Source organism: Festucalex cinctus, chromosome 18 (assembly GCF_051991245.1).
Source record: "Festucalex cinctus isolate MCC-2025b chromosome 18, RoL_Fcin_1.0, whole genome shotgun sequence".
In the NCBI taxonomy this organism is placed as follows: domain Eukaryota; kingdom Metazoa; phylum Chordata; class Actinopteri; order Syngnathiformes; family Syngnathidae; genus Festucalex; species Festucalex cinctus.
In genome coordinates, this window is record NC_135428.1 from 3,699,905 (window position 1) to 3,725,447 (window position 25,543).

At 39.2% G+C, this 25,543-nt stretch overlaps 3 protein-coding genes across 5 annotated transcripts in view; 2 read left to right on the forward strand and 1 right to left on the reverse strand.

Moving 5' to 3' along the window:
- Positions 1-1,621, forward strand: part of dhrs11a (dehydrogenase/reductase 11a) — a 17,953-nt gene extending 16,332 nt beyond the window's left edge. Inside the window, exon 8 of the mRNA XM_077505831.1 lies at positions 70-1,621. Within this exon, the coding sequence (XP_077361957.1) occupies positions 70-111 (42 nt within the window). The 3' untranslated portion in view covers positions 112-1,621. The remainder of the gene's footprint in view (positions 1-69) is intronic.
- Positions 1,622-8,956, reverse strand: LOC144006786 (sodium- and chloride-dependent GABA transporter ine). Its single transcript, XM_077505826.1, has 15 exons — positions 8,884-8,956; positions 7,234-7,273; positions 6,276-6,440; positions 5,327-5,461; positions 4,857-5,061; positions 4,646-4,778; positions 4,437-4,571; positions 4,207-4,310; positions 3,994-4,118; positions 3,792-3,904; positions 3,582-3,722; positions 3,412-3,511; positions 2,795-2,895; positions 2,549-2,716; positions 1,622-2,000 (listed from the first exon to the last, which is right to left on the reverse strand). The coding sequence occupies exons 1-15, from the start codon at positions 8,890-8,892 to the stop codon at positions 1,854-1,856; spliced, it is 1,821 nt and encodes a 606-aa protein (XP_077361952.1). The 5' UTR covers positions 8,893-8,956; the 3' UTR covers positions 1,622-1,853.
- On the forward strand, positions 8,303-25,543 carry LOC144006787 (flotillin-2a). Of its 3 annotated transcripts, none has more exons than XM_077505829.1 (11): positions 8,303-8,503; positions 11,500-11,581; positions 14,489-14,579; positions 19,497-19,620; positions 20,592-20,710; positions 20,809-20,922; positions 20,995-21,114; positions 21,806-22,020; positions 22,128-22,311; positions 22,499-22,648; positions 23,560-25,543. In XM_077505829.1, the coding sequence occupies exons 1-11, from the start codon at positions 8,455-8,457 to the stop codon at positions 23,599-23,601; spliced, it is 1,290 nt and encodes a 429-aa protein (XP_077361955.1). In that variant the 5' UTR covers positions 8,303-8,454; the 3' UTR covers positions 23,602-25,543. The 3 variants fall into 3 exon arrangements, with proteins under 3 accessions (XP_077361955.1, XP_077361953.1, XP_077361956.1); XM_077505827.1 differs by lacking the exon at positions 14,489-14,579 and adding an exon at positions 15,011-15,101 and having other exon boundaries at positions 8,304-8,503; XM_077505830.1 differs by lacking the exon at positions 14,489-14,579 and adding an exon at positions 15,011-15,101 and having other exon boundaries at positions 8,337-8,379.

Here is a 25,543-nt window from a genome sequence, read left to right on the forward strand (position 1 = left end):
GGCTTTTTCTTTCACATTTTGTTTTATGATCCACATTTAGCGGCTCACGTGTCGTCATTTTTCCCGCAGATTGGAGATGTGCAGATGAGGCCAGTTGAGCAGGTGTCCTAGCAGTGGAACGGTAGCAAAGACGCTGCAAGGAGGAGCCCCAAAAGTCAACAAGCATGGTGACTCATTAGCGACCTCTGCTGAGCACGAGTGGAAGTTGGGTGGGCTAATTAAATCAGCGACAGTGGTTTGGATGTGGAGGAACGCAAGGGAGTCGAGGAGGGATGGAGGTCAGGTGGATGGAAGAAATGAAGGGTGCGGACTAAAAAAAATAAAATAAAATAAAACAGTGAAAATACTACTGAATGCAGCCACCAGTTGTTTAACTGAGCCGACTCCAAAGTACAACAGGAGTCCATGCTGTACTATGTGGCCATCTTTATGACCCTAACTTCAGAGGAAGACTATGCTATTGACTGCACATTTTTACTTTTTGTTTTTTGTTTTTTTTTTAGGTCAAATTACATATCTATTTGAAATGAAATTGTAATTTTTCATTTATATTAATTCTTTTATTATTTTTTTATAATTATTTGACCTCCTGATTGATGATAGACAGATCTGTTATAGAAAAATAACCATAGAAAGTACTGTTTTTTTCCCCACTTTATTTAACTATTTAACATTCTCTAAGGCCTGACACCTTAACCTATATTACGGACATCACTTATTTTTTTACTTTGTATTTAAATCTGCTTTTATCTCCTATGTGCAGAGTCAAAAATGAACAAATATGCATACTAGTGATACCTTTCTTTTTTTCTGCATGCATGTGCGATTCCTGTAATCCGAATATGTACTATAATTTCTCGAATATAATACGCACCCCTAAAATTGCCCTCACAGCTGGCTTTTCGTTCCAAAATTGTTCAGAAAGTACAGTATTATTCTCATAATTTATATTTCATTTGTTGTTGTTGTTGTTGTTTTTTTTTAATAGAAATTGTCAATAAGAAAAGCACAGTTGGTATAACCAGTTGTTGCTAGAATGAATGATGTTGTTGGTGCACCGTCATAGTCGATTAGTTATTTCACGTGCTGGGGTTGTGCTGCACATCTGGAAAGGCAGGCAGGGGTAAGTTTCCGAAATGTTTCAACTTACTATTTGGAGATTAGTGAAAGTTGGCGGAATATATCAGATAAACAGGAAAACGGAGTTTAACACATTCGTCCTATTATACTCGAGAAATTATACTAATTTATGTTCAGCACTTTTATTTAATTTCCAATTAATTATTTAAAGGCAGAATTCACAGATGGCATATGGGACTATGTATGGTGTATATATACATATACTGTTATGTCATTTCTGAAAAGTTATGACGTCCTTTAACAGCTCTTGCCTGCCTCTTCTGTATGTAAACTAGACGGTGTCAATGCCTATACTGTATGAGACTATAATCGTTGTACATGTAAAGTGTAAATGAAACCTATTCCATGTGAAGTGTACGTTTTTATTACACTTTACATGACATAAGAGCAGCATGACCTGTGCACCTGATACCAATCAGCCTTCTATCACTGTAATCAGCAACATTACATTTGACCTAATAAATGAGTCATCCACACTGAATCTTTTTCCACGGCATTTTATTTATTATTCTGAAAGGGATGCCACAATATAAAATAGTCTGTTTATGAAAGTGTCTGCTCTAGAACTGTGACTATCTAAAATATGATCATTGCATTCTAATGTAATAGTTCAATACAAACACTATTTACACTCATCTCTGCAATTGCATGTGCTATGACAATTTGCTGAAAAAATAAAAGTGACCGTTGCAACTGCACAAAGCAAATCAATGTTAACTGGCCTCATTTGGTTTGTATCGCAGACTGATGACGGTGCTGATGACAGCCACAGATGGGTATCTATCACTTCCTCCCCTTTCATAGTACGCCATGTTGGATTTGTCATTCAGGGTGTATGGTGTGATGGACAGCTTCAGTTTCTGTAGAGGAATGGGGGGAATGTACCAAAATGTTACGACATGAATTTTACATCCTGTTTGCACAGCCCTGTGCTAGATTACTTTGTTTTTTGAATGATCATTGTTAATCAGTAATGGTTAAACAGTGAGCAGGATTATGAAGAAACAAAACACGAGGATTGTGATCCTAAAATCTAGGTATACATGATTGTTTCAATGTATAATGTAGAAAAGAAAACAGGAAGTATTTCAAACAGAGCCTCATTTTAGCTGAAGCCATTAGAAAGAGATTGTTGAATGTCTTAATCCTCTACAATCCTGCATGTTATGCCTACAGAAAGTGGCTTTTGTAATGTACATATTGGGCATAATGTATGTATTTTGTTAGTATTTGTTTACTCTAAACACAAGATAACCCAACATATTTTTTTGTTTTTGTTATCTTAACGTATTTCAAGACCTTAAAAAAAATAAGGGCCATAAATTCTATTAAAAAATGCTTATAAGGAATATTTAAATACTGGGGTTCTAATGGGTTTTACTGTATGCTATAAATAAATCTACATCACCTGCACAAATGAGCCAGGCAGCACCCACAATGTGTGAATGGTGCCCAGCGGAATCCAAATGATGGAAGCCATGGCAATGACCCAGCCAATCCCTTGGGCCCAGGGAGGGAAGACGTAGCCTTCGTAGCGAGCCGGTTTGAACTGGATAATGGAAAATATGAGGATAACCTGCCCCGGTGCAAAAAAAAAAAAAAAAAATCTCATTGAGGATGGGCCGTGACATGGTGCAACAATATGCTGACTTACAGTGATAAGAAAAGGAGCAATGATTTGCCAACACAGTCTGAAGAAGATATTGGGACGTTTTCCCGTCATCTCTTCGAGGTTGTCAGATAACCGACTCGCACCTAAACACATGAATACACAGTTAAATGCAAGAACAAACATAGGAGCATCTTGATTAAATTTGAATTTTGTACAAGGTATTTCTATATAGTTTTCATATTATTTATATGTAGTGGTGCTTGCATGTTTAATCCAACTAAATCATTTTACAGCATTCCGCAAAGAACAACAATAAAAATTATTGTAGTGTGTATTTTAATGAGTAAATCATAAGGTAATGGGGTAATAAAATGAAATTATTGTATTGTATGTTGGCCCTTTCTTGGCCACCTGGGGGCGGTATAAAACAGTGAGTTAAGTTCCGAATCATACAGATTCATATTAAACAGATACTAAATACGGTATCTAATGTATATATTTCAAAATAATTTAATTATTTCTTATGTACTGTATATTGCAAAGTTTTGAGATGGTTAAGTTTGGGTTTTCATTAGCTGTGGACTACCATCAAAATTGTAAAAAAAAAAAAAAAAAAAGTTTTGCACAATATTGCGAATTGAATTTGCTCTTCTACTCACCATAAAGCCAGCAAACGCCTATAACCTCAAAGAATGCAAGGAACATGATGGACACGATGGCAGTGTAATGATCCATTAGCTGGAAAACATAAATCCCCGCCTGCAAAGACATTCATGCTCTGTAAACTATAATCGTGAATTCAGCACCTGTAGGAAAGGACCGTTTTTACCTGCGTAACATTCGGAATTCCAAGAACACATGCAATTCCACAAACCACGAGAACTAACAGCTCTTTCTTCTTGAAGAACTTCAGCAGATGCTGACTGGACTGATCCATCAGACTGGTCAACATCACTTCAACCATGGCAAACTGGACAAATGGGAAGGAATTGAGTGACGGCTGTTGTTTTTCACGTGTACTGTATTTGGAGTAGGGTACCTCACTATCAATTCCAAGGCAAAGCAGCATGCAGAAGAACAGCATAGCCCACAGTTGAGGTATTGGCATACTGGCAAAGGCTTGTGGGTAAACAACATACACGAGTCCTGGACCTAGATAACAAGCAAATGTAAAAAAAAAAAAAAAAATGATAAAGGTGCAATAGTTATTTGTGATTGCCGAATTTGCTTCTTTAACTTACCATCCACAGCCAACTGAGCCACGGGAATATCCTGCAGGTGCGACATGTAACCAAAAGCAGAGAATATGACAAAGCCTGACAAAATACTGGTGAGGGAATTGACAATGGATATCGTCAGTGTGTCCCTGCGCGAGAAGAAAGAAGACATCTTTATGCTGTATCTGTCCAAATGTCACACGAAGATTGCAAAGGGGTGGTGAGCAGGGCTGTTACTTAATAATGTTGTTGTTGAAAGTGCTATAGCTGGCCATGGACATGAGGCAACCGAATCCTATTCCGATGGAGTTGAAGATCTGGGCTGCAGCGTTCACCCAAACCTGCAAGCAGACGGAACAACACGTGGAATATATTGGTTCTGAAGAAACGTGTACATAAATAAAAATAGAGGCATAAAACACGACAACAACATCAAGCCATCATCATAATAATAATAAATTTCTCACCTCCACTGAGAGCAGCATGTCCCATTCTGGCACAATGAAAAACGTTATCCCCTGTATTGCTCCAGGAAGCTGCACGTTATTGACCAGCAGTGCAATGAGGATGACGTATGGGAGCAGCGCCGTGACGTACACCACCTGTACACAAAAACCAAGAAAGTATTGAAAGAAAAAGTTGTTATTCACCTAACCCCTGTGACTTTGATGCTCACCTTGCCTGTGGATTTGGTCCCCTTAAAGATGCAAAGATAGATGAGGATCCAAGCCAGCACGAGAATAAGGAAAAGGTCCCACCGTACCACTCCGGCCTCCTCAATTCCGCCTGTTTGCTGCAGCATCTTATATCTTCACAGGAAGATGCATGTTAACAATTTGGGCAACAAGGACTGAGGTCATGTTCTATAAGGGGTGTGTAAAACATACTTGAAAAACTCCTGGCTGGCCGTAGACGAGTGGCTGCCATTTGTGGCATGATCGGTACAGTTTGGTGTGTTCCACGTGTTGTTGCAACCCTGCCAGGGCAGCGGCGCTCGGAAGGAGCTGAACAGGTAGTAGAGGGCCCAAGTGATGACCACGTTGTAGTATGTGCACATGATGAAGGAAATGGCCACGGAGGCTAATCCGACGCCTGTGCCAAAGAAATATGGATTCAGCCAGATAGATAGATAGAGATCTGCTAGCTAGCTAGTTAGATATATAGATAGATAGCTATCTGCTAGATAGATAGATATAGATAGATAGATATCTGCTAGCTAGCTAGCTAGCTAGTTAGATATCTGATAGCTAGTTAGATAGATAGATAGCTATCTGCTAGATAGATAGATAGATAGATAGATAGAAGCTAGTTAGCTAGCTAGCCGGGCCATCTCCAAAGATGTGCCAGCCTATCATACCTTTTAAAAGTGGGCAGAGTTGAGCAAGAGCATGGACAGGCCCTCTTTTTGTGTATTGTCCAACAGTCAGCTCCATATGGAGCAGAGGGATCCCCAACACAACCAGCATAAGAAGGTATGGTACCAGAAATGCACCTGCGGGGAAATGATCGCAGTTCACACCTCGACGGAAAGGCACCTGTATACCAATCTACAAAAGTGTAGAACAAACATCAATTCACCAACGACAGACCAGCGCCACTCTGTCCACAACTCTCAAAAATCTTAACACATTATTTGCACACAGACTTGACCAACATGTTCTTTTAAGTGAACACCAATGTGGCTTTAGAGTGAAAAGATCCAGCTTGATGGCAGTCATGGAGCTGGTGCAGGACATATTAACTGAAATATATTATGAATTTACTATTGGGGTTTTCATAGACTTAAAGAAAGCATTTGATTTTATTGATCATTTTAAAACAATCAAATTAAGTGATATGTCAAACAAGATGACAACATCACTACGCACAATTTTATAATGAAAGCTCAAATCAATTAAAGATCACTTATGGAGTTCCCCAAGGATCTGTGCTGGACCCCATTTATATACTATAATATCTGCAATGTTTCCAGTACTACAGTACGTCTTATTTGCTGATGACACGACTTTCTACAACTCACTGAAAAAAAAAAAAAAACAGCTTCTGAAAAGAAAATTAATTTAAAACATTGAAATACCGGTTCAACATTGCACTAATTATCATAAAATTTACATTTTTGGCACTCGGCAGAAAAACAAGCAAAAAACATGACCAATTCTACTATGATAGAAGGCGTATACAAGAGTTAAAGATTCATTATTTATCATCAAATTTATTATGAATAATTATACATAATCTTGTGCCCCCTGAGCAGTTATTTTCTCCGCCTCGGGTTAGACTACAAGTCTTATTTACTCATGACTCACCTCCTCCACTCCTGAAGCAGAGGTAAGGGAACCTCCAAATGTTGCCCAGCCCCACGGCGGAGCCGATGCCCGCCAGGGTGAACTCGATCTGCCTGCTCCACGTCGGCCTGCTCTCTTCCTTGTCCATGTCTGCAACCGGTGTCCCAGCGGTCTCTCTTCTGGGCGCTAACTCCATGGAAAAGTGTAACTGACAATTTTTTATTATCCTTAATGATTAGCAGAAGGCCTACGGTGTAAGTCTAAGGAAGAATTGAATGTTTGCCATCACAAGCTTTCAATCATCCATCCATCCATATTTCGCCCATAGAAAACTTGTTTCCAAACTGAATTTGTGGACTCACTTTTTCCAGAATTTCCCCATTGCAGGACGATATATATCATATACTAATGTTGAAATCACAGCCCGTCTTCTTCAGGAATACTATTTTTTCATGTACTCGCTAATAAGTGTTGTACTTGTCAGCTGACCAAAGTGCATTTTTGACACGTGAGCACCCACAACCGTGTTAAAGTGGAGACTTGATAAGCATTATCATTTCTAGGATCTAACCCCCAACAAAAATAATAACTTAGCTTTGATACTTGGCACCTTTTGATAAAGCTACTACTACAAATTATTTACATGGAAAATATGAAACTGTTTTTCAATATGTCCTGAGTCAATGATTTAAAGTTGAAACAATTTGAGTCAGTGGAGGAAAAGTGGAAGTGGTCCAACGGTGAAATTGGGGGAGTAGTAATAATAATAATTGATGATAATAATGATAATAAAGAACTTTGTGAATGATCTCTTTCAACTCTCTCTAAAGGAAGGCCCCTTTTGTTACTACGGTTACAATTTGCTACAATGCGGTTTGGTATTTGTGGGCCATCTGCTGGGTACGAGGCGGATTCCAGTTTGTGAGCCACATGTGTACACATTTTATCTTTTATTTTATTAATCTATATGTATATATACCTGAAGGAAGATGCGAAATTCTGAGGGATAGGGTGATTGTCTGTGGAAAAAAACAAACCAGTTAATATGAAAGATCAGCTACTCAAAAGTGTACAGACATGTAAGCAGGTGTTGACATCATGGAATTTTCTCAGGCCTGTACAAGGCAATGCTGTGATATCAACATGCGGGTCATAGTGGGGCAATATGGGTCATCGGTGATGCTTATCTTCCCGTGTCTGTATATGGTACATACATATGAAAGTCTACACACCCCTGTTTAAATGCCAAGGTTTTGTTACATACTGTAAAACAAACCGAGAAAAATAAGTTTAAAACACAAGTCCCTCTGAATAAGACCAAATTGTTATATCAATAACAGTTTCCAAATGTGCACGGTTTTGTGCTAATGCTGACTGTTATTTTGAGCTATACATTATTCCTTAATCCTTTCATCTTGTGACTTTTTTTTGTTGTTGACTAAATTGGAAATAATAAATGTAACTTCACAAATACAAAACATTGCCCCCCTCCCTTCTGATATAGAGATCAGATTATAACCAAAAGAAATTACTATTTTGTTTATTTGCCCTATGTAAAAATGTATTTATATCTCTTTATTTTATGTAAACCCTGGCTGGCATATTGTTGACGATTTGCCTTTTTTTTTTTTTTTAAAAGGGGAAAATAATGCGCTTGAAAAAAAAAATATTATTTAGTATTATTTAGCCATTTGTTCTTTTAATATAAAAATAGCTTAGTCAAGGAGGAAAAATAGAAGACGTCATCTTTTGACAGCTAATAACACCATTATTCATGATATTTTAATGTATATTTTTACTTAATTTAATCTATTTCATCTGTTTCTCTCGGGACACTGCGAATTTATAATTGTTACGTCATATCCTGTGCTCTTTGGGAGCGCTATCCGGTAAATTAACAACAGTCATCAAGTTACCGTAAAATAAAGGGCGGTGTCTAGTATAAAATAAAAGCTTAAAAATTGACACCAAAACAAGCCACATGTACTGACGTTAGGTGACGTTATAATTTGAAAGTCCTAAGCGGAAGCGATGACTGACCTTCCTGAGTTGAAAGGGAAATCGATACGGTTGTGGGTGTGACTGGGAGCTGAGGCGCCGATGTTGTGATGAAATAATTGCGAGGGTTAGTGGGGGAACAGGGGAAAACATACGTTTTAACATCTTTTGTGTCGAGTGTGTGTTTTTTAGTCGTCATAAAATGGGAAACTGTCACACCGTTGGACCAAACGAGGCTCTTGTGGTTTCAGGTAACGGCAAAAAACTCGCGTTTGGCTTGGCTGTTTTTTTTTTTTAAAGCGGCCTTTGCCTAGTTTGAGCTCGATGAAGGGATTTAAGAGGCGGGCCTTGGGGGGCGTTTTCCTTACTTTCACTCGATGAATACTTTTTTACGTCGGTCAAAATACATGTTACGAATACAAGCAACGCACGTGCGTAACATTTATGTAGCCACGTTTGACTAATTGACGTAGGAAAAATAAAAATCGCCATTCCCGCTACTACCGATTACGTAACATTTTTAATCGTTTGTCGCTTTAACAGTTTTTGAGCTTTCATTTCACGCATGCATTCTTCCTCTTTAAATGTTCTTATCAAATATAAAATAGCGCACGTGTTTTATGCTACTGACATTATTCATAGCCGAAATTGGACAATTTCCTGTTCCTCGTGTGCTCCTAGCAGGACATGGCGGTTGCTCTCTGCAGAGGGAATACAGCTGAATAAATTAGATTACAGGGGAGAGGCCCATAAAGTCTTCATGGGTATCAGTGCCGTTAGCTGTGCACGACACAGAATGGCAGAGCATCAACTGAGGTTGATGCAGTTGAGCAGAATAAACAATTGACGTCATCTAACGCTCCATATTATTTGTTCATATCCCAGCACATAATAGAACAGCTGCAATTCAACGAAATCAAGCTGGGGTAAAAGTAAATACGTTTCATTGATTTTAAGTAGGCCGACAACGGACCAACAGCTTAATTTCTGGCAAGTCTTGAAAAAAATATAACACATTTTTCGGCTATTGTGTGCGCAGGGTTGGGAAATTCAGAAAGTAAAAACCCTGTAACAATTTGGCTTTAGCCACAGGTGCTTCTACTCAACAGGTGGAGATGACTAGACATGCTCATTTACCTGCCAGTTGAGTAGTAGAACTTGCCTTTTACACAACTTTATTTGAAAAACCAAAAAGAAAATGATACTTGGAAGTTGGGATTATTTAGCTGTATATTTCTGTACAGTTCTACAAGTGACCCAGCACAACCAGTTTCCTTTTTCAACCACATTTAATAACGGCACAGAAAGAAACAACTTTGGGATTGAATCAAACCTCCCCGCCCCCACTTTTTTTTTTTTTTTTTTTTTTTAATAGAATGCAGTCAGGAATGGAATGTCAGTTATGCCAGTGCTAGCGAGACATGAGTAGTGTGCAGCTGAGTGTATCTCTAAAGATTCTCAGTCTAATTGCCATTGACGGGCAGTTTATTTTAACAATAAAGCATGTACCACCCACATCCATTTATACAAAAGCCACAGGAATAACATCATGTGCCCAAAAACTTTCATAGTACTGTTTTGTGCAAGAGATACTTCTCTACTGATTCCAGCCACTCAAAAACAATACCTGCTTCTTGTATTCTGTAGTGAACAACTAGTAGGTTTAAAGAAGTCAATACAATGGATCATTCAGAGTTATACATTCTGTTCCATGACAAATTTCATTTTAAATAGTTGCCGAAGACAACTGGGATTGGCTCCAGCACGCCTGCGACCCTCGTGAGGATAATGGATGGATGGATGGATGGTTCCAAAGTCCAAACTGTCTCCCATCATGACACCTTTTAAGTTTACAAACAATATTTCAAGTACCATTTGGCCATACAAGTGTAAGCAGATGGTAACCATTCCAATAGTAATACATTAAATCAACAAAACACGCTGTAAACAGTCCCAACTTATTGATGGCAATCACACATCTCATTCTCGAACAGCTGCAATTGTAAATCAGATCATTTACTAATGCCATGTAAACACATAAGGCTACCTTTTGATCACAACTAACAAGCTCGGCAGCTAGCTTGCGCGTAAGGTTAACGTGGCCTATCTACCTCTTCACTCAGTGTTCCTTCTTATCAAACGCCACAGTTTGACTCTTTGCACAAATCCAAAAGTGAGATGAAATGAGAACGCTACATTTGGGGGGGGGGGGGGGGGGGGGGGGTGTTGTATCTACCTATTCATATTGTATCTACCTGTTCATATCTGTTGAAAGTTGAGTTCATTCTCTTTTTGATTGTGCCAAAATGTCATTTATGAAATATGGGTCACTGTGACTCATTTAGTCATTTTGCTCTGCCGGGTCACGTTTTGTTTCTCTCATGACATTCTTATAATAATAATCATGCCTTCTAAAAAATAATAATAATAATAATAAAAAGGGGATAAAGTTAAATAATGCATTCAGTGTTAATCTTGTGATCTTGCTACAAAAGGCTTTGTGATGTTTTTAGAAATTAATATGACACTGAAGGCACATTTTTAACAAATGATTGAGTTAAACTTCATCCAAATTTAATGAGACTTATGTTATTCAACTTTGTAGGATCCATTCACTGTATGTCTTCGATACGACCCACTACAATAGCAATGTTAGTTGACTTTTATATTTTATTCTGTTTAAGTTTAATTCTAGAAACTCGAGTCGTGATTGTGAAAGATGTTTGCATTGAAAACATTTTGAAGTAAATGTAGTACAACAACTCATAGATTGTGTGTGGGTAAATAAAGTATAGGCGTGTATGTGTCAGTAAATATAGTCCAGCTCCTCCCCCATTTCTTGTTGTCAGTTCACATATGACAGCTGGGAATGCTGCCCAAAACACTCACACTGGAGATGAACCAGACTCAGGCCGGTGTGATGTGTTGCTTTAACGAACTGCAAGACTGTGTCTTTGGTTTTTACAATAGCATGTTCCTCGAATTAGGACATGTTGACTTTCACGTGTGACGTTTTCGCTGAATTCTGACGTAATACAGATTGTGTGTTTTTATTTTATTTGTTTTACAAGTAACAGAAATCTATCACGCATTTACATGAAACTGGTTTGTGGTTAGGTGTGTCATTTGTATTTGCATGCGCTCTACAAAACCTAATATCATAGCCGCCTGTGCTCACGTTCCATTAATTATTTTCCCTGTCTGGTGATGGTGATGTGACGTTCATGTCGTTTGTGTTGTTCCTAAGGTGGCTGCTGTGGCTCAGATCAGAAAACGTATGTTGTGGGAGGCTGGGCTTGGGCTTGGTGGCTCATCTCGGACATCCAGAGGTAAGAGCGATTTGTGCATCACCCCAATAGTACCAGTTGAACTTGAAACACTGGCTAAAATCCAGTGGTGGCCCGTTCACAATGGTATTTCGCTTCAGTGGAGACCTATTTCATTTGATGGGCCCTGAAATTGATGGTGCAGGCATTTAAAAAAAAACAAAACTTGTTACCACCTGTCTTATTGCCTTCTTGGCAGTGGCCCATGGATTTTGTGTTGCATTACTTTCTGATTGATTACCATATGAATAGGGATAGACCGATTATCGGCCGGGCCGATTATCGGTGCCGATATTTGGCAGTTTGACAAATATCGGTATCGGCCTTTTGACCAATCTGAAAGCCAATAAAGCGGGTATTTTGAACACATTCTGACAATTTGTTCACCTTCTGCAAAAATCTTTTGAAACTTTTTATGAATCCTGATGAAAACCCCAAATTTGCTACGTTTGCGTTCATTTTTTTGCACAGTGAAATACAGGAACTTTTCATTTATGGATCTATTTCAATTTCCACTTTATAAATAAGGATGCTGACACAGGGAATTCCCTACATGTTTTATTTAAAAAAAAAAAAAAAAAAAAAAAAAAAAAAAAAAAGAAACGTTGAAACTCCCTGCAATTTTTTTTAAATATAATTTTTAAACAAAGCTGCCAATATCGTTTAAAATTGAAAAGAAAAAGTACTTTTTAATTTTTACACTAATATTTTCTCTTCTACAGCAAATAAATATCGGCTTAAAATATCGGTTATCGTTCTCCTTGACTACTAATAATCGGTATCAGTATCGGCCTTGAAAAAGCCATATCGGTCTATCACTACATATGAAATCAACCGGATGGCCTTTGTGCACGTAATACGTTACTCCTACATCTGCTCATTATTTGCTTGTGTATTCCCAGCTGACGTTCATATTCTATCGTGGCTGAATGGTCTTTTATAACCATACGGCGTGTTTATTCAAATGTTTAAACATTGCCGGCGCTCACCACAGTCAGATGGATTTAAGCTCTGGAAAACAGCTTCAGTTAGTGATGACGGTACGGTGGAAAAATTCAGTACTGGAGATGGGTATAGATAGTATTCATTTGAGAGAGTAACAATAAACCCGCAACCTTGTAATTATCAGCATTAGACAAACATAACAAAGTTAAAGTATGGATGAGAAATAATCCATTGACTCTGTAAGTACTCTGTGCAGTATGGATGTCTGTGCAATGGAACTAAAAAAAAAACACTTAAAAAAAAAACAGTGACTGCTAATTTAACCATTAAGTTAACCTTTTACAGACCTTGCAGCTGAGCTTCGTATTTTAAAATCAATATTTGACCTTCTAAAGTCTATATTGAACTGCATTGACTGAATGACTTGCTTCATAACATTTTGTCTGTTATGTTAACTTACTTGGACTAACTTGTGCTAATCTTCATTTGCTTGTGGAGCACCTGGTGCGAATGTATTGATGATCTAATGTTTTCTTGTCTCTGAGAAGCTGCTTTCCTGTGTGTGTCGAGTGTGTCCGCTTCAGGTTACCCATTTCCAATTAAGAACCGAGCTTCGGTGTTGCTTGGAAACATAATGGTTGACCGCAGCAACAAAGTGAAGTCAAACCATGGATGAGCTTATAAATTCATCAAGCTCGTACTGGCCATCGCTCAATATTATTATGGTCATGTTTTTTGTTTTTTTCTTGGAGGGTGACAGCAAAAAGGAAATCGCTCGCTCATCTCCAGAGTCACGAGCACTTGAACTAAAAGCCTGGTGCTTGGCAAGGGAGGGCACACTCTCTTCCCGCTTCTGATGCAGCAATCATGTTAATGTCTGGGCCCGTGACTCATTGATCCAGCTCCTCCTGGAGAGAGAGAGGGGAGGGGGGGGGGGGGGGCGATGGTGCCATTTATTAGAGAGTCAGATCTTTCTGCGGTGTGCTTTTGAGTACAAACATGGATGCTGAAGTCCCTCTTCAATTCCATTCTGGTCATTACAGACAAACATGAGGCTGTTTGTTATTTATTTATTTATTTATTTTTATTACAAACAACAATTTTTATTAAAAATAATTAGTCGTACTGTAAATGCTACACTGTGTTGCAAATGGCTAAAACTACAGGATTTAAGTTGAAAATATATCACACAAGAAAGCACAGCATTCAATGTATAGTAACTCATTCACTCTCATTGATGGCTATAGAATGTCAAATCTCCATTTGAACTGGGCTGGTATTCAATCACTAGAAAAGCCTGGGTACGCACCAGGCTTATAAAACACAAGAGGGAACCCTGTACTAGGAACAAAAACAGCCCAATTTATGATCAATAATTTGGAACTCGGTGTATATGCTTTCATATATCAATCTTTGTTTTTTCCTCTTTATTTAAATTAGGGGTGTCAAAATTAGTGTGTTAATTAAATAACACTATATTATAAAGTCCCTTTTGGATGAAACAAAATGTATTAAATTTATTTTAAAAATAAAATAAAAAGGTGCAAATGTATAGATTCAGAAGACTCAAACAAATCAAAATTAGTATTTATAATCTTTTTTTTTTTTTATGACTGCTGATTTTGTAATTGTTGAGTGTACTAATTGAAATTGTAATTGAATTTCGATTAATTGCACAGCCCCACTGACACCCCTAATTTAAACATTTACTAACAGACAATTGAATGTTTATTTTGAGCTGCAAGGCATCTTTTTTTTGTTGTTGTTGTTTTTGTAAATATTACTAATCACAACAGCACTGCCAAAAATAACAGTCGTCTTTGTGGCTGCAGCAGGAGCAGCGGGGCTTCAGGTTCTGACTTTTGACCTCTTTTCTCTTAACCTTGGTGACTGACCTTCCTAACAGCTGTTGTCCAACTTACTGTTTTGCCTCTGCTACTGCGGCCTGCCTTCCTGTCTGCGTAGAATGTCTCTGGAGGTTATGACCATCCTCTGTCGCTGTGAGAATATCGAAACCTCGGAGGGTGTTCCCCTGGATGTGACTGGGGTGGCCCAGGTAATGTATTTTCAAGAGACCACCCCGACAAAAACAAAACAAAACAAAAATCAAAACAGCAGTGGCTGGCGCTCAAGACCAAAAGAAGATGCTGCAAAACTGGCTCAGCTAATTAGCGAAAACCTGTTTGTGTGTGTATGTGAGCGAGTGTGTACGTTTTCCTCCATGTGGCTTCTCTCTTTTGTCGTCAAACGGGGACAATCGGAAGTCACTCTGCTGTGAAGCTACATTTTGAGAAAGATATGGCACCCAAAATAAAAGTTGGTTTCAGGGAGCATCGCATACTCCATTGTTAGTGCTCTGGAGTCCTTGGGTGAATGGTTTCACTTTTGTCCTGATTTTGTTTTCCTTGTGTTCTGGCCCCGCCCTTCATTTGCTTCCCCTCCGAACATGCCTGTTTTTATTTTATATTTTTTCCACATTCTTCACAGGATAACGCTTGAGATTATGACCCTGCAGCCCAAGTGTGATGATGTAGAGACAGCGGAGGGTGTAGCTATTACTGTCACAGGGGTGGCTCAGGTAAATCACCACACTGTTTCTTTTTGGGAATGCCAGTTCAGACTTACCCCACACCCTCACCCTGTCGTCCCCCGCATCCCAGCAACCTTCCTTTGGTCTGGCATCACCCCATAATCACGTCAGAGGTGGTTTCATACAGAGGGCTCAGGTTACGATACAAGCATTTTTTAGTATTTTTTAAGATGGCCTCCAAGTTGTTGGGTCTGCATGTTTTGTCCTCATCAAAATGTACAGAGGACGTGGAATGACATGGATGTGGGCAAGCCTAAACTCAGACCGACAGTAGCACTGTGTCCGAGGTTAACAAGTAAAAGAAGCTCACCACTGTGCCAATTCTTCAGATTAGTGAGACCAAAGCAGCCATGATTACTCCTTTAAAGTGACAGTGTGTAGGATTTAGTGCCATCTAGTGATAAAGTAAAAGAATGCAATGATTTTGAAGTACACACGATATAAGGTGCCTCAGATAGACGACATTTTGACCGTCTACCACCCTGTCAGCCTCCTGTAAGACACGCCGCAGCCTATGTAATCTAATGCTGACTTTTGGCCACGATCTTGTCGTGGCAAGTCGTGCCATTTTGGGGCACGAACTAGGAGGTTCCCACACTGTTCACGACGAGTTCACGAATGCGTGACCATTCGTGTACACGTTGACACGAACTGGCACGACGAGTTCACGCATAGTTTGCGCACTTCCCGCATTTGCACGACGAGTTCGCGCAATTCGGACGGTGTTGTGCCGACCTGGGTACGGCGTATAAAAAGGGGGCCTCACCAACCACTATTCGTGGCTCTTCGTGACAGTTGTGGCATGGCGCGTACTGGCACGCAACCTTCCGCATCGTCCCGACGAGTTCACGAACAGTTTGCGCGTAGTTCACGACCCGGTCGCGAAATTTTGTCGTGAAAACAATTTTGAACATTTCAAAATTTTTGCCCCGACATGACACAGTCACAACGGGTGTCAGCCTTGCATAACTAGCGATTACTAGACCTACGATTATATTTAAAAAATAAAAATTAAAACCATTGATGTGATCGAACATATTTTTTTGGCAGATAATTTAAATTAATAGTGTTATTTTCTTAAATATTAGCTCAACACTAGATGGTGCTAAATTCTACACACTGTCCCTTTTAAAGTATGTTTTTAATTTGAACCTTATATGCTGCTGTGCAATGCATTGTCACCCATAATAGTAAATATAATACAAATAAAAACATAATAAATAGGAGTCCCTTGTTTCAACTGATGCAGCATTGTTGTCTGTCTGAACGAGTCCGAGTGTGAGCAAAAAAGCTCTTAGCGCCTTACCTGCATGTTCATCTCACGCCGTGTTCATTGCTATTTGATTCTTTTTGGTTATGTGAGCCTCTTATTCCTTTTTGTATAACTTTCAGGGATCTGAAAGAGAATATTTTATCAATATACGTATTTGGACCATATAACACTTGGGGACCTAGTCATGCAGAAAATAATTGTAAAATTTTACTGTGTAAAAAGAAAGTGGCAGTTATGGGTTATTTTAATCAGACTTGTTACTAAGAATTTTCTCCACACTCCAAAAAGCACCGAAATAAATCCATCTGGACCCAAAATGCAATAACCCTCTTTACAATGGGTTTTATGCGCTCCCACTAGTCTTAACATGGCATTCTGATTAGTATTGTGTTTGTGGAATATGAATTAATTAGCCAAATCTACCTGTTTTTTTCCATCTCAGGGGACGGAAATTTTTTTTTTATACGTATATATTTTTGTACTTCTTTTTTTGTGTATATTTTTTTAAATACATTTTTTTACAATTATTTTTATTATTTATTTATTTATTTATTTTTATTAATACAATCTGATGGGGGCAGCCATTATGCCACTTGCCGTCGGCTAAAAATGACATCACAGTTGCTCTGGATTCTGAGTTAGGTCATGTGACTCTCGCAAGGTAAGCCGCGATTGGTCATTGCGCGCGAGCAACTGTGATGTCAATCGACAGCAGGTGGCAAAATGGCCGCCCCCTGAGATGGATAAAAATGGGTAGATTTTGCTGCTTTATTCATGTTCCGCAAACACAATATTAACTATAATACAATGTTTAGACTCGTGGAGCCGCATGGAACATTATTGGGTTGACTTTAGCACGGGCTTCTGTATTTCGGTTCTTGATTTGGCTGAGCGCGTTCCTCACTTCTCTAATTTTGTGTGCATGCCTTACTGTGTGTATTTTCCTGCATGCATGCTGACAATGAGCCCACTGTCTGGAACGACCCCTCACTCTCTCACACTTCGTCTCGCACACAATTTCACTCTGCCCCTGCACGGTTGGTCCAAGTGGATTCGATGCCGAAGTAGGGTCTCATGGCAACGGGAGTGACATGACCTTGAATTATGAACTCGTTTAGAGGGAATTAATGCTAAAGAGAACCACAGAATGACAGTTATTCATGCAGGTTATTGCTTCGGGCTTCCTCTTCATAGTTTTACAATTTGTTTACCGAAACGAATGTTTTGTCTGAGATAATTACATTTCGGGACCAATAGACATTTTGTATGCCATTTCCCTTTCGAGTGTTGCTGCTCCATTTGAAAGGAAGGGCAATAAGGGTCGGGGGGGGTTCAGAGGTCTGCAGTTGGTAAACCACAGTCACTTTTTCCATCCAAGTTTATTTTAGGCTGAGCCTCAGCGCAGCTCCCCCTGCTGACTCTTTCGATCTGGCCTGCCGTGTGGTTGTCTTATCATTCTACTCATTCTTCAGTTTTGATGTGGAATGACAAATACCACCCCTTTCGTACGTTGTGTGTCCTTCAATCCTGGTATGAGTGCATGTTACCCCACCAAATGGTGTGTGACCACTTGCCTAAGGACCCAGCTCACTTCTCTCTTCTCGTTTGACAGCCCCAGTGGAGTACAGCATCGTCCCTAACTTGTTTTTTTTGTTTTGTTTTTCTTCACCATATAAATGAGCTCCTACTGTCAATGATGTCCCCATTCCCTTCCTTTATTTTGTGTGCATGGGTAATGAGCATGATACAAGTAAAAAAAAGATATGCATAAGAAACCATACAGTAATAATCTTCCACATTTAACTAATATGATTCAGTTCATGTTTTTATTGAGCCAGGGTAACTAAAGGCATGTCCACATGTACGTGGCTACATCAGATGATTTCTTGGACAAAACCACATTTGTATGGGTTTTTTTTTTCCTTTTTTTTTTTTTTTTTTTAAATGTGTTTTTGCAAATATCTATGTACACGTGGACATGACCTAAATCAGTGGTGTCCAAACTACGGCCCGGGGGCCATTCGCGGCCCGCCGTCCATTTTTCAGTGGCCCCCCGACATGTGCTAAAAATGGCGTTTGACGCAGTTCAAATAAAATAAACAAAACAAAAATGTTTGGAGATGGTCAAAGTAAGTAAGGGAGGGTATCGAAAAGCAGGTGGCATTAAAGGTTATTTTAGTTAACTAAAATTAATGAAAAAAACTATAAACAATATTGTTACCGAAATAAAAACGAAAATGCTTTTTAAAAAACGAAAACTAACCGAAACTATATTTGATGTTTACAAAACTAACTAAAACTAACTACAATTATAGCAAACATGTCCTTCGTTTTAGTCTTTGTTAATTAATTTAATGCATGACCCTTTGGGGATGATTTGAAATGTGATTTTTCTTTAGTAGGTCTATTTTGATATAAACCAGAATAATGATGTTTGAAAGTATGTCACACAGAAGTGACGTCATCTAGCAGCAGCCAATAGATAAGCACCAAAAGATGATGTTGTTCCCAAGCTGTTTTTTAAATATTGCGCAAAAGTAATACACATTAAAAAAAAAGCTAATACTAATACTGAAACTAACAAACTAAACTAAAACTAAGCATTTTTTAAATAACTAAACTAATAAAAACTAACAGAACCACCCTGAAAACTAATAAAAACTAACTAAAATGAAAAATTCCAAAACTATAATAACCCTACTTCCATATTACAAATTTATATACTGTAGCCTTTTGCTAAATATGCAAAAGCACAAATAATTTGTACAACTTTTAGGACTAAACACAATTTCTCTTCCTACCATTATGTGGCCCTTGCGTCCTTCTGATTTTCTGTATGTGGCCCTCAAATGAAAAAGTTTGGACACCCCTGACCTAAATCATCAATGATTTAGTCTTGTATGAAATTGTTAAAGCCAGCAGCTGCTGTTCTTGTAACATGTTTCTTGATACCAGTTTTAATGATTTAGGACAGAAATTTGTTTTTAACAAAAATGATGACATATATTTTTTTTTTCCCCGAGCTCTCTTTTAGCCATGTAAGCAGCCATGTGGCACATTTGCATTCATGTGTATGCTCAGCTGACAATGTTTGTCCACGGCGACGCCAGGTGAAGGTGATGACGGAAAATGAACTGCTGGGTTACGCCTGCGAGCAGTTCCTCGGGAAGTCGGTCATCGAGATCAAGAGCGTCATCCTGCAGACCCTCGAAGGTCACCTGCGTGCCATCCTCGGTACGTATCGTGCTCAAGAGGGGGAAATCCTCACTTTTTAACCATCTAAAAGTGCTTTTGATTTTGGTTGATGGGCTGATATGAGGTTGAAAAGTTACTTCCGACAAGGTCTCAGTCAATGTGTTAAGCAGTTTTAGCAGAACGCTGTGTGGAAGCTACTGTGCTCGATGTAACGATGTCAATAGTCGATTCTGTAACTGGAAGTGTAAAGCCGGTTAATTGTTGGCTTAAAACAAAAACAAAAAAAAATCAGTTAAACAACGCAGAGCTGCATGTTTCTTCGAGTGCAGTATTTTTGATGTGTCATTAGTACATTATGCTAATGACTAGGGTGTGAATTGCCTAGTACCTGACGATTCGATTCGTATCACGATTCACAGGTCACGATTAGATTCGATACCGATTAATCCCGATACGAATTTATAAGTCGATTGTTGCGATTTTTTTCCATTCAAATTTAGAAAATACTAATCAGTACGCTTGTAGAGTGTAAGATTTATATGAAAATGTATTATTTATTTATCTGAAATTTCAGTCTTATAGAGGTTGTAATCTGTTTCATGTTTGAACAGCATTAAAATAAAATATTAAGGCTTAATGTTCCGTTCATATAACATTCTTCCATGCTCAAGGTGTGAATCCTAACCCGAAGTCAGACGTTTTGTTGAATATTTTTCCATTAAAAATGGAAGTTTAAAAATCGATCGATTCACACACACAAAAAAAAAATAAAAAAATAAAATAAAAAAACAGGCAATGATGATAAGACGTTGAATCATCGGTAAGACTACCGAATGAACAATTCTGAGCTCTTTAAAAAAAAAAAAAAAAAAAAAACTAAAATTCGATTTTTTTTTATTGAATCGATTCGAGAATCGCGCGATGTAGTATCGCGATATATCGCCGAATCGATTTTTTTTAACACCCCTACTAATGACAATTAAAGCAAGACTTGCATTTTCATGTCACAGGTACCTTAACTGTGGAGCAAATTTACCAAGACAGAGACAAGTTTGCCACTCTGGTCCGAGAGGTGGCGGCACCTGACGTCGGCCGCATGGGAATTGAGATCCTCAGTTTCACCATCAAGGTGCGAGACGGGGAAGATTTCTTATTGTTGTTTCCAATGGCTGCTTTTTGGGGCTGCCTAGCTTTCAACACGTATATCAAGAAACTATTTTTTGGCAGGACGTGTACGACAAAGTGGAGTACCTAAGCTCACTGGGCAAAACCCAGACAGCCGCAGTGCAGAGGGATGCTGACATTGGCGTGGCAGAGGCGGAGAGAGACGCGGGCATCAGGGTGAGAGGAACTTTCAGCTACAAACGTACCATCATCATTTCAGAAACTCATATCGCTGTTTGTTCTCAACAGGAAGCTGAGTGTAAGAAAGAAATGATGGACGTCAAGTTCCTGGCAGACACCAAAATGGCAGATTCGAAACGAGAGCTGGAAATGCAGAGAGCGGCTTTTAATCAGGAAGTCAACACCAAGGTATTAATGCGTACATTCGTTGGGATGAATACGGTGAACTCCTTTTTATCAGGTGATTATGTTCCAGACCCACCCACAATAGGTGTGAAGCTGCAATATAGAGAGATCAGCGAAAAAAGTTGGTAGTTTTAACCTTTGCACATGTTGCATTTGAACACAAAAAAATGTCCGCATAAAATGTATAGAACAGAGATGGCGAGTTTAAATGATTTTCATCGGAGCTCCTGGGGGGCCACAAAGGCCAACACGTTGTTTTTTTTTTTTTTGTTTTTTTTTTTTTTATACATTGTCCAAATCTTCTAATTTGAGCCTATCAACAGTAATTGTGAATTGATTTCTGTAGTCCTTTATGAAAGAAGACTGATTATCTTCTGCATTTAATCAAAATAATACATTTGCAAACATCTGTTTTTACTTTGGAAAACTGAACCAGTAACATAATACATCAATACCCCGCTTTTCTTTTATCACCATATGATTACAAAGTGCAAAATAAACACCAATTACTGTTTAATAAACAGTTATCAGGGGGAAAAATGTTTTTGTTTTGTTTTTTTAATACACTTTAATACAACATTAAAATGACTCAGATTAATCGATTCAAAAAATATTCGATCGTGACTGCACGAGCGTGAACGCCGTATATTTTCCTGATAGGCCAGTTTAAAGGCTGAATTACTCTTAAATCCAGAAAGCTGAAGCTCAGCTGGCTTATGAGCTGCAAGCGGCCAAAGAGCAGCAGAAGATCCGCCTGGAGGAGATCGAGGTGGAAGTGGTCCAGAGGAAGAAGCAGATCACCATTGAGGAGAAGGAGATCGATCGCACTGACAAGGAGCTCATCGCCACCGTCAAGCGACCCGCCGAGGCCGAAGCTTACAAGATGCAGCAGCTGGCCGAGGGCCACAAGTGAGTGGGCGTGGCCGTCATGTTTACCAAACCTTTTTGTTCAATGAAAAAATGTCACGTAAGCTGCTGTCAGACCTCCGCTAACATCTGTCATTGCCCTCCGCCAGGATAAAGAAAGTGCTGACAGCCCAGGCCGAGGCCGACAAGATCCGCTTCATCGGCGAAGCGGAGGCCAGCTCCATCGAAGCCGTGGGCAAAGCGGAGGCCGAGAAAATGAGGCTGAAGGCCGAAGCCTACCATCAGTACGGCGAGGCCGCCAAGACCGCTTTGGTCCTGGAAGCCCTGCCCAGGGTCAGTCGCGTTCCGTTTCACATCAGTCCTCAGCGTCCCGACGTCCTTGCCGTTCGTCAGACGTTTCGATTTGGCGTCGTTGCAAAGCGACAACAGCGCTCGACAGCGAGACTGAAGTGCAATTTCATATGACATAAATGGCAATAATATGAAATGCTTATAAGCGGTGTTCCCTGCCTTGTATTAGATCGCCAGCAAGGTGGCGGCGCCCTTGTCCAAGACCAATGAGATTGTGATCCTGACGGGCGACGGCAACCGCGTGACCGGAGAGGTCAACCGTCTACTCGCTGAACTCCCGGTTTCCATCAACGCCCTCACTGGGGTGGACGTGACCAAGGTAAGTTTGATTTTTTTTTTTAGTCTTAATATCTCCGCGGTCGCTTATGTTGGGTTTATTGAACACATTCTTAGCAGATGTTCGCCTTTGTTCCCCGTTACAAATCTAGTTTGTGGTACATGAAAAAGATTGATTGATCGATTAATTGATGACAGAAATGGGATTTTTAATTTGACACCCCACATTTGTCTTACTATTAAATTACACCTTTTAAACCACCTGTCACTAGTATTGATTCTAATTTCCTCAATAGATTCAATTTCGATTCACAAGAGTGCGGTTCGATTCGTTTCACTCCAATTCAATCTGATATTAATTATGCAACATCAATTCTAGGGGTGTGCCAAAAAATCGATTCATAAAAGAATCGAGAGTCTCATTTATTAAGATTCAGAATCGATTCAGAATCGATATTTAATATCCAAAAATCTATTGTCATCAAAAGTATTTGAATAGTATTTTAGCTACCAAACGTAAGCATTTGACCTGCTTATCCAGCAGGGGGCACTGCGGTCCCTTAACAGTATACCATCCTTTGTGGCATTTTTTTATTTATTTATTGAGCATATAAACATGCAAACAAACAGCAGAGAAAGAAAATTTAAAAAAAGAAAAAAAAACATAAAATCATCACTTTACATGTTCAAAAGGGAGTAGGAAGAAGTTAAAAACTTATCTAGTCCTACCCCTTATACATTATATATCTATACTTATTTCATTATTAATACAATACTAGGTTAATATTTTTAAAGATAAAATGTATAAACCTGGTTACGAATACAAGTGCACTTGGACATGCGTGCATTTGCCAGCAACATATGTACATGAAATTCCTAGACATATCCCATAATACATTTATCTCAGTGAGCGAAGGTCACATGTTCACATGTTGTCTGTTGTGTGTCCCCCAGATCCCACTGCTGCAGAAGATGAGCGGACAGACAGCCATCTGATGAATCGCAATCCCCCTTTCCCCTCCCCTCGGACGTAAACAGTATCTGCCTCAAGCATGACAACACTTTCTCGAGCCTCTTTGACCCACTTACGCAAAACTGCCAGAAACACCAAAACAGTTTTGAGATATGTTTTTTTATGATTTTACTTCCCACCACAAAAAAAAGAAAGGATGGTGTAACCTTTCTTTTGTTTTGTTTCTTTACTGTTCAGCCAGGATTTGATGCTGCAGTCCGTTTTCAATCCGCAAGCCAAACAAAAGCGGATCTACGTCGTGAATCCCGATTGCGCTGGAAAGAGAGTCCAAAATTCATCTAATGTCGAAATCTGAGCTGGTTACAATTGGCAGCCTTTTTATTCCCTCCCTCCGTTTTTCTCTACCTCTGAGAAAACTTGATCACCCTCTGTTACGTTCACCCGCTTTGACTGAAATATGGCTGGCGTTTGCCCAATATTACTGTACGAGGATTGTAAAAGTAGAACCACTATTAGCTCGCCTGTCCTCTTGTCCTTGATGTGCTCGTGACTGTCCGATCATCACTCAAGTGCCCAAAACCTTTTCGGACGGCGTCATCGACATCAACCCCATCCCCTCTTGTCACGTCTGCCTTTTTACTAACACACACACAAAAAAAAAATTCTTTTATCAATCACCAAGCCATGTTGAGGAAGGGTAGCCTTAAATGAGCCCTGGACGCACGCCAAGCTCAGCCATCACTCGTGTCGTAACGTTGCGTAGCATGTGGTGGACGCTCAGGGCCATTCTCGCTACTCAAATACGTTGTCGTCCCCGCCCCCTAACAACAAATTCTTTTGTGCAAAATCAATGTGAGCAAATGCATTTTTTGGTAAACTTTATTATCACAGGAATGTTTACACAGTAATTGCTGTGTTCTGTTTTATAATTAAAAAAAATAAATAGTGCTTGGTTTGTTGCCATGGAAACAGACCTTTTACTAACCAGTAACTAACTAAGAAGTGCTGCATGTGTTAACTCCAACTCACTAATTCACTATACTGTGTAGCGACTGTAATGTTAAGTGAAAAAGGCTTCATTTTCAATGGAAATGAAGCAATAACGTTTGATTTTATTTTTTTTTTTTTTTGCGTACGCCACTGAAATGGTGACGAAATCCCTCATGTGTTCAAAACAAACTGCTACAGTGAACCTTGACTTTGCCAGGTTTCACCAAAAGAGGTGCTGGAAAACGAGCGCTGTTTTTTTGTTCTCCGTTTTCAGGATGAGGTGAAGTTATCGTAAGCGACCTTAATTAAAGCGCAGATCATTTATCGAGCCGGCTGCTAGCTTATAGAAGTGGAGTATATTGTTTGTAACAGGTTTTGTATACAGTGCCTTTGTCAAAAAAAAAAAAAGAGGTCATGACTGTGCTGTGACGATTTCAATCATACAACTTGCGGAGCTCGCGACGAGCCGCTGTTGATTTCCGTATTTTACGCTTATACGTTACTCATCCTAACCTGTCGATGTGAACCTTGTACATGCATAACTGTCTCATTTACTTTTGTACTTGTTCGGCTTCATGTGTTTTATATCATTCGGTGGTAACAACATACACGGGAACAGAAATATGCAGCTGCAGGGTTTAGATTTCATCGTTGCTTTTATTGTTCATATCAGCACTTGTTTGTATTACATTATTTTTGGCCGGTGTATTCGGTGCGTAAAAAAAACAACAACAATTGCAGCTGTAGAATTTTGGAGACCATGTGGACGAAGACCAAATCTTTAGACCTACGCCTTAAAAACCTTCATTTGTTTGTCATAGAAGAAAAAAAAAAGAGTCTCTATTATTACTAAGATTTCTATTTACGCTTCTAACTAATCTTTTTGACAAAATGATGCAGCATGGCATTTGAAGCACGTGTTCATGTTACTCTGTGTTGTGCGCCATCCTCTAATAAAATATATACGTACCACAA

Coding starts and splice junctions, on each gene's coding strand:
- LOC144006787 (XM_077505829.1), top strand. CDS start 8,455: ATGGGAAACTGTCACACCGTTGGACCAAACGAGGCTCTTGTGGTTTCA. Junction 20,923..20,994: donor AGAGAGACGCGGGCATCAGG/GTGAGAGGAACT, acceptor TGTTCTCAACAG/GAAGCTGAGTGTAAGAAAGA. Junction 22,312..22,498: donor TCCTGGAAGCCCTGCCCAGG/GTCAGTCGCGTT, acceptor GCCTTGTATTAG/ATCGCCAGCAAGGTGGCGGC.
- LOC144006786 (XM_077505826.1), bottom strand. Junction 2,896..3,411: donor AGGCGTTTGCTGGCTTTATG/GTGAGTAGAAGA, acceptor TCATGTGTTTAG/GTGCGAGTCGGTTATCTGAC. Junction 2,717..2,794: donor TTGCTCCTTTTCTTATCACT/GTAAGTCAGCAT, acceptor GCACCGGGGCAG/GTTATCCTCATATTTTCCAT.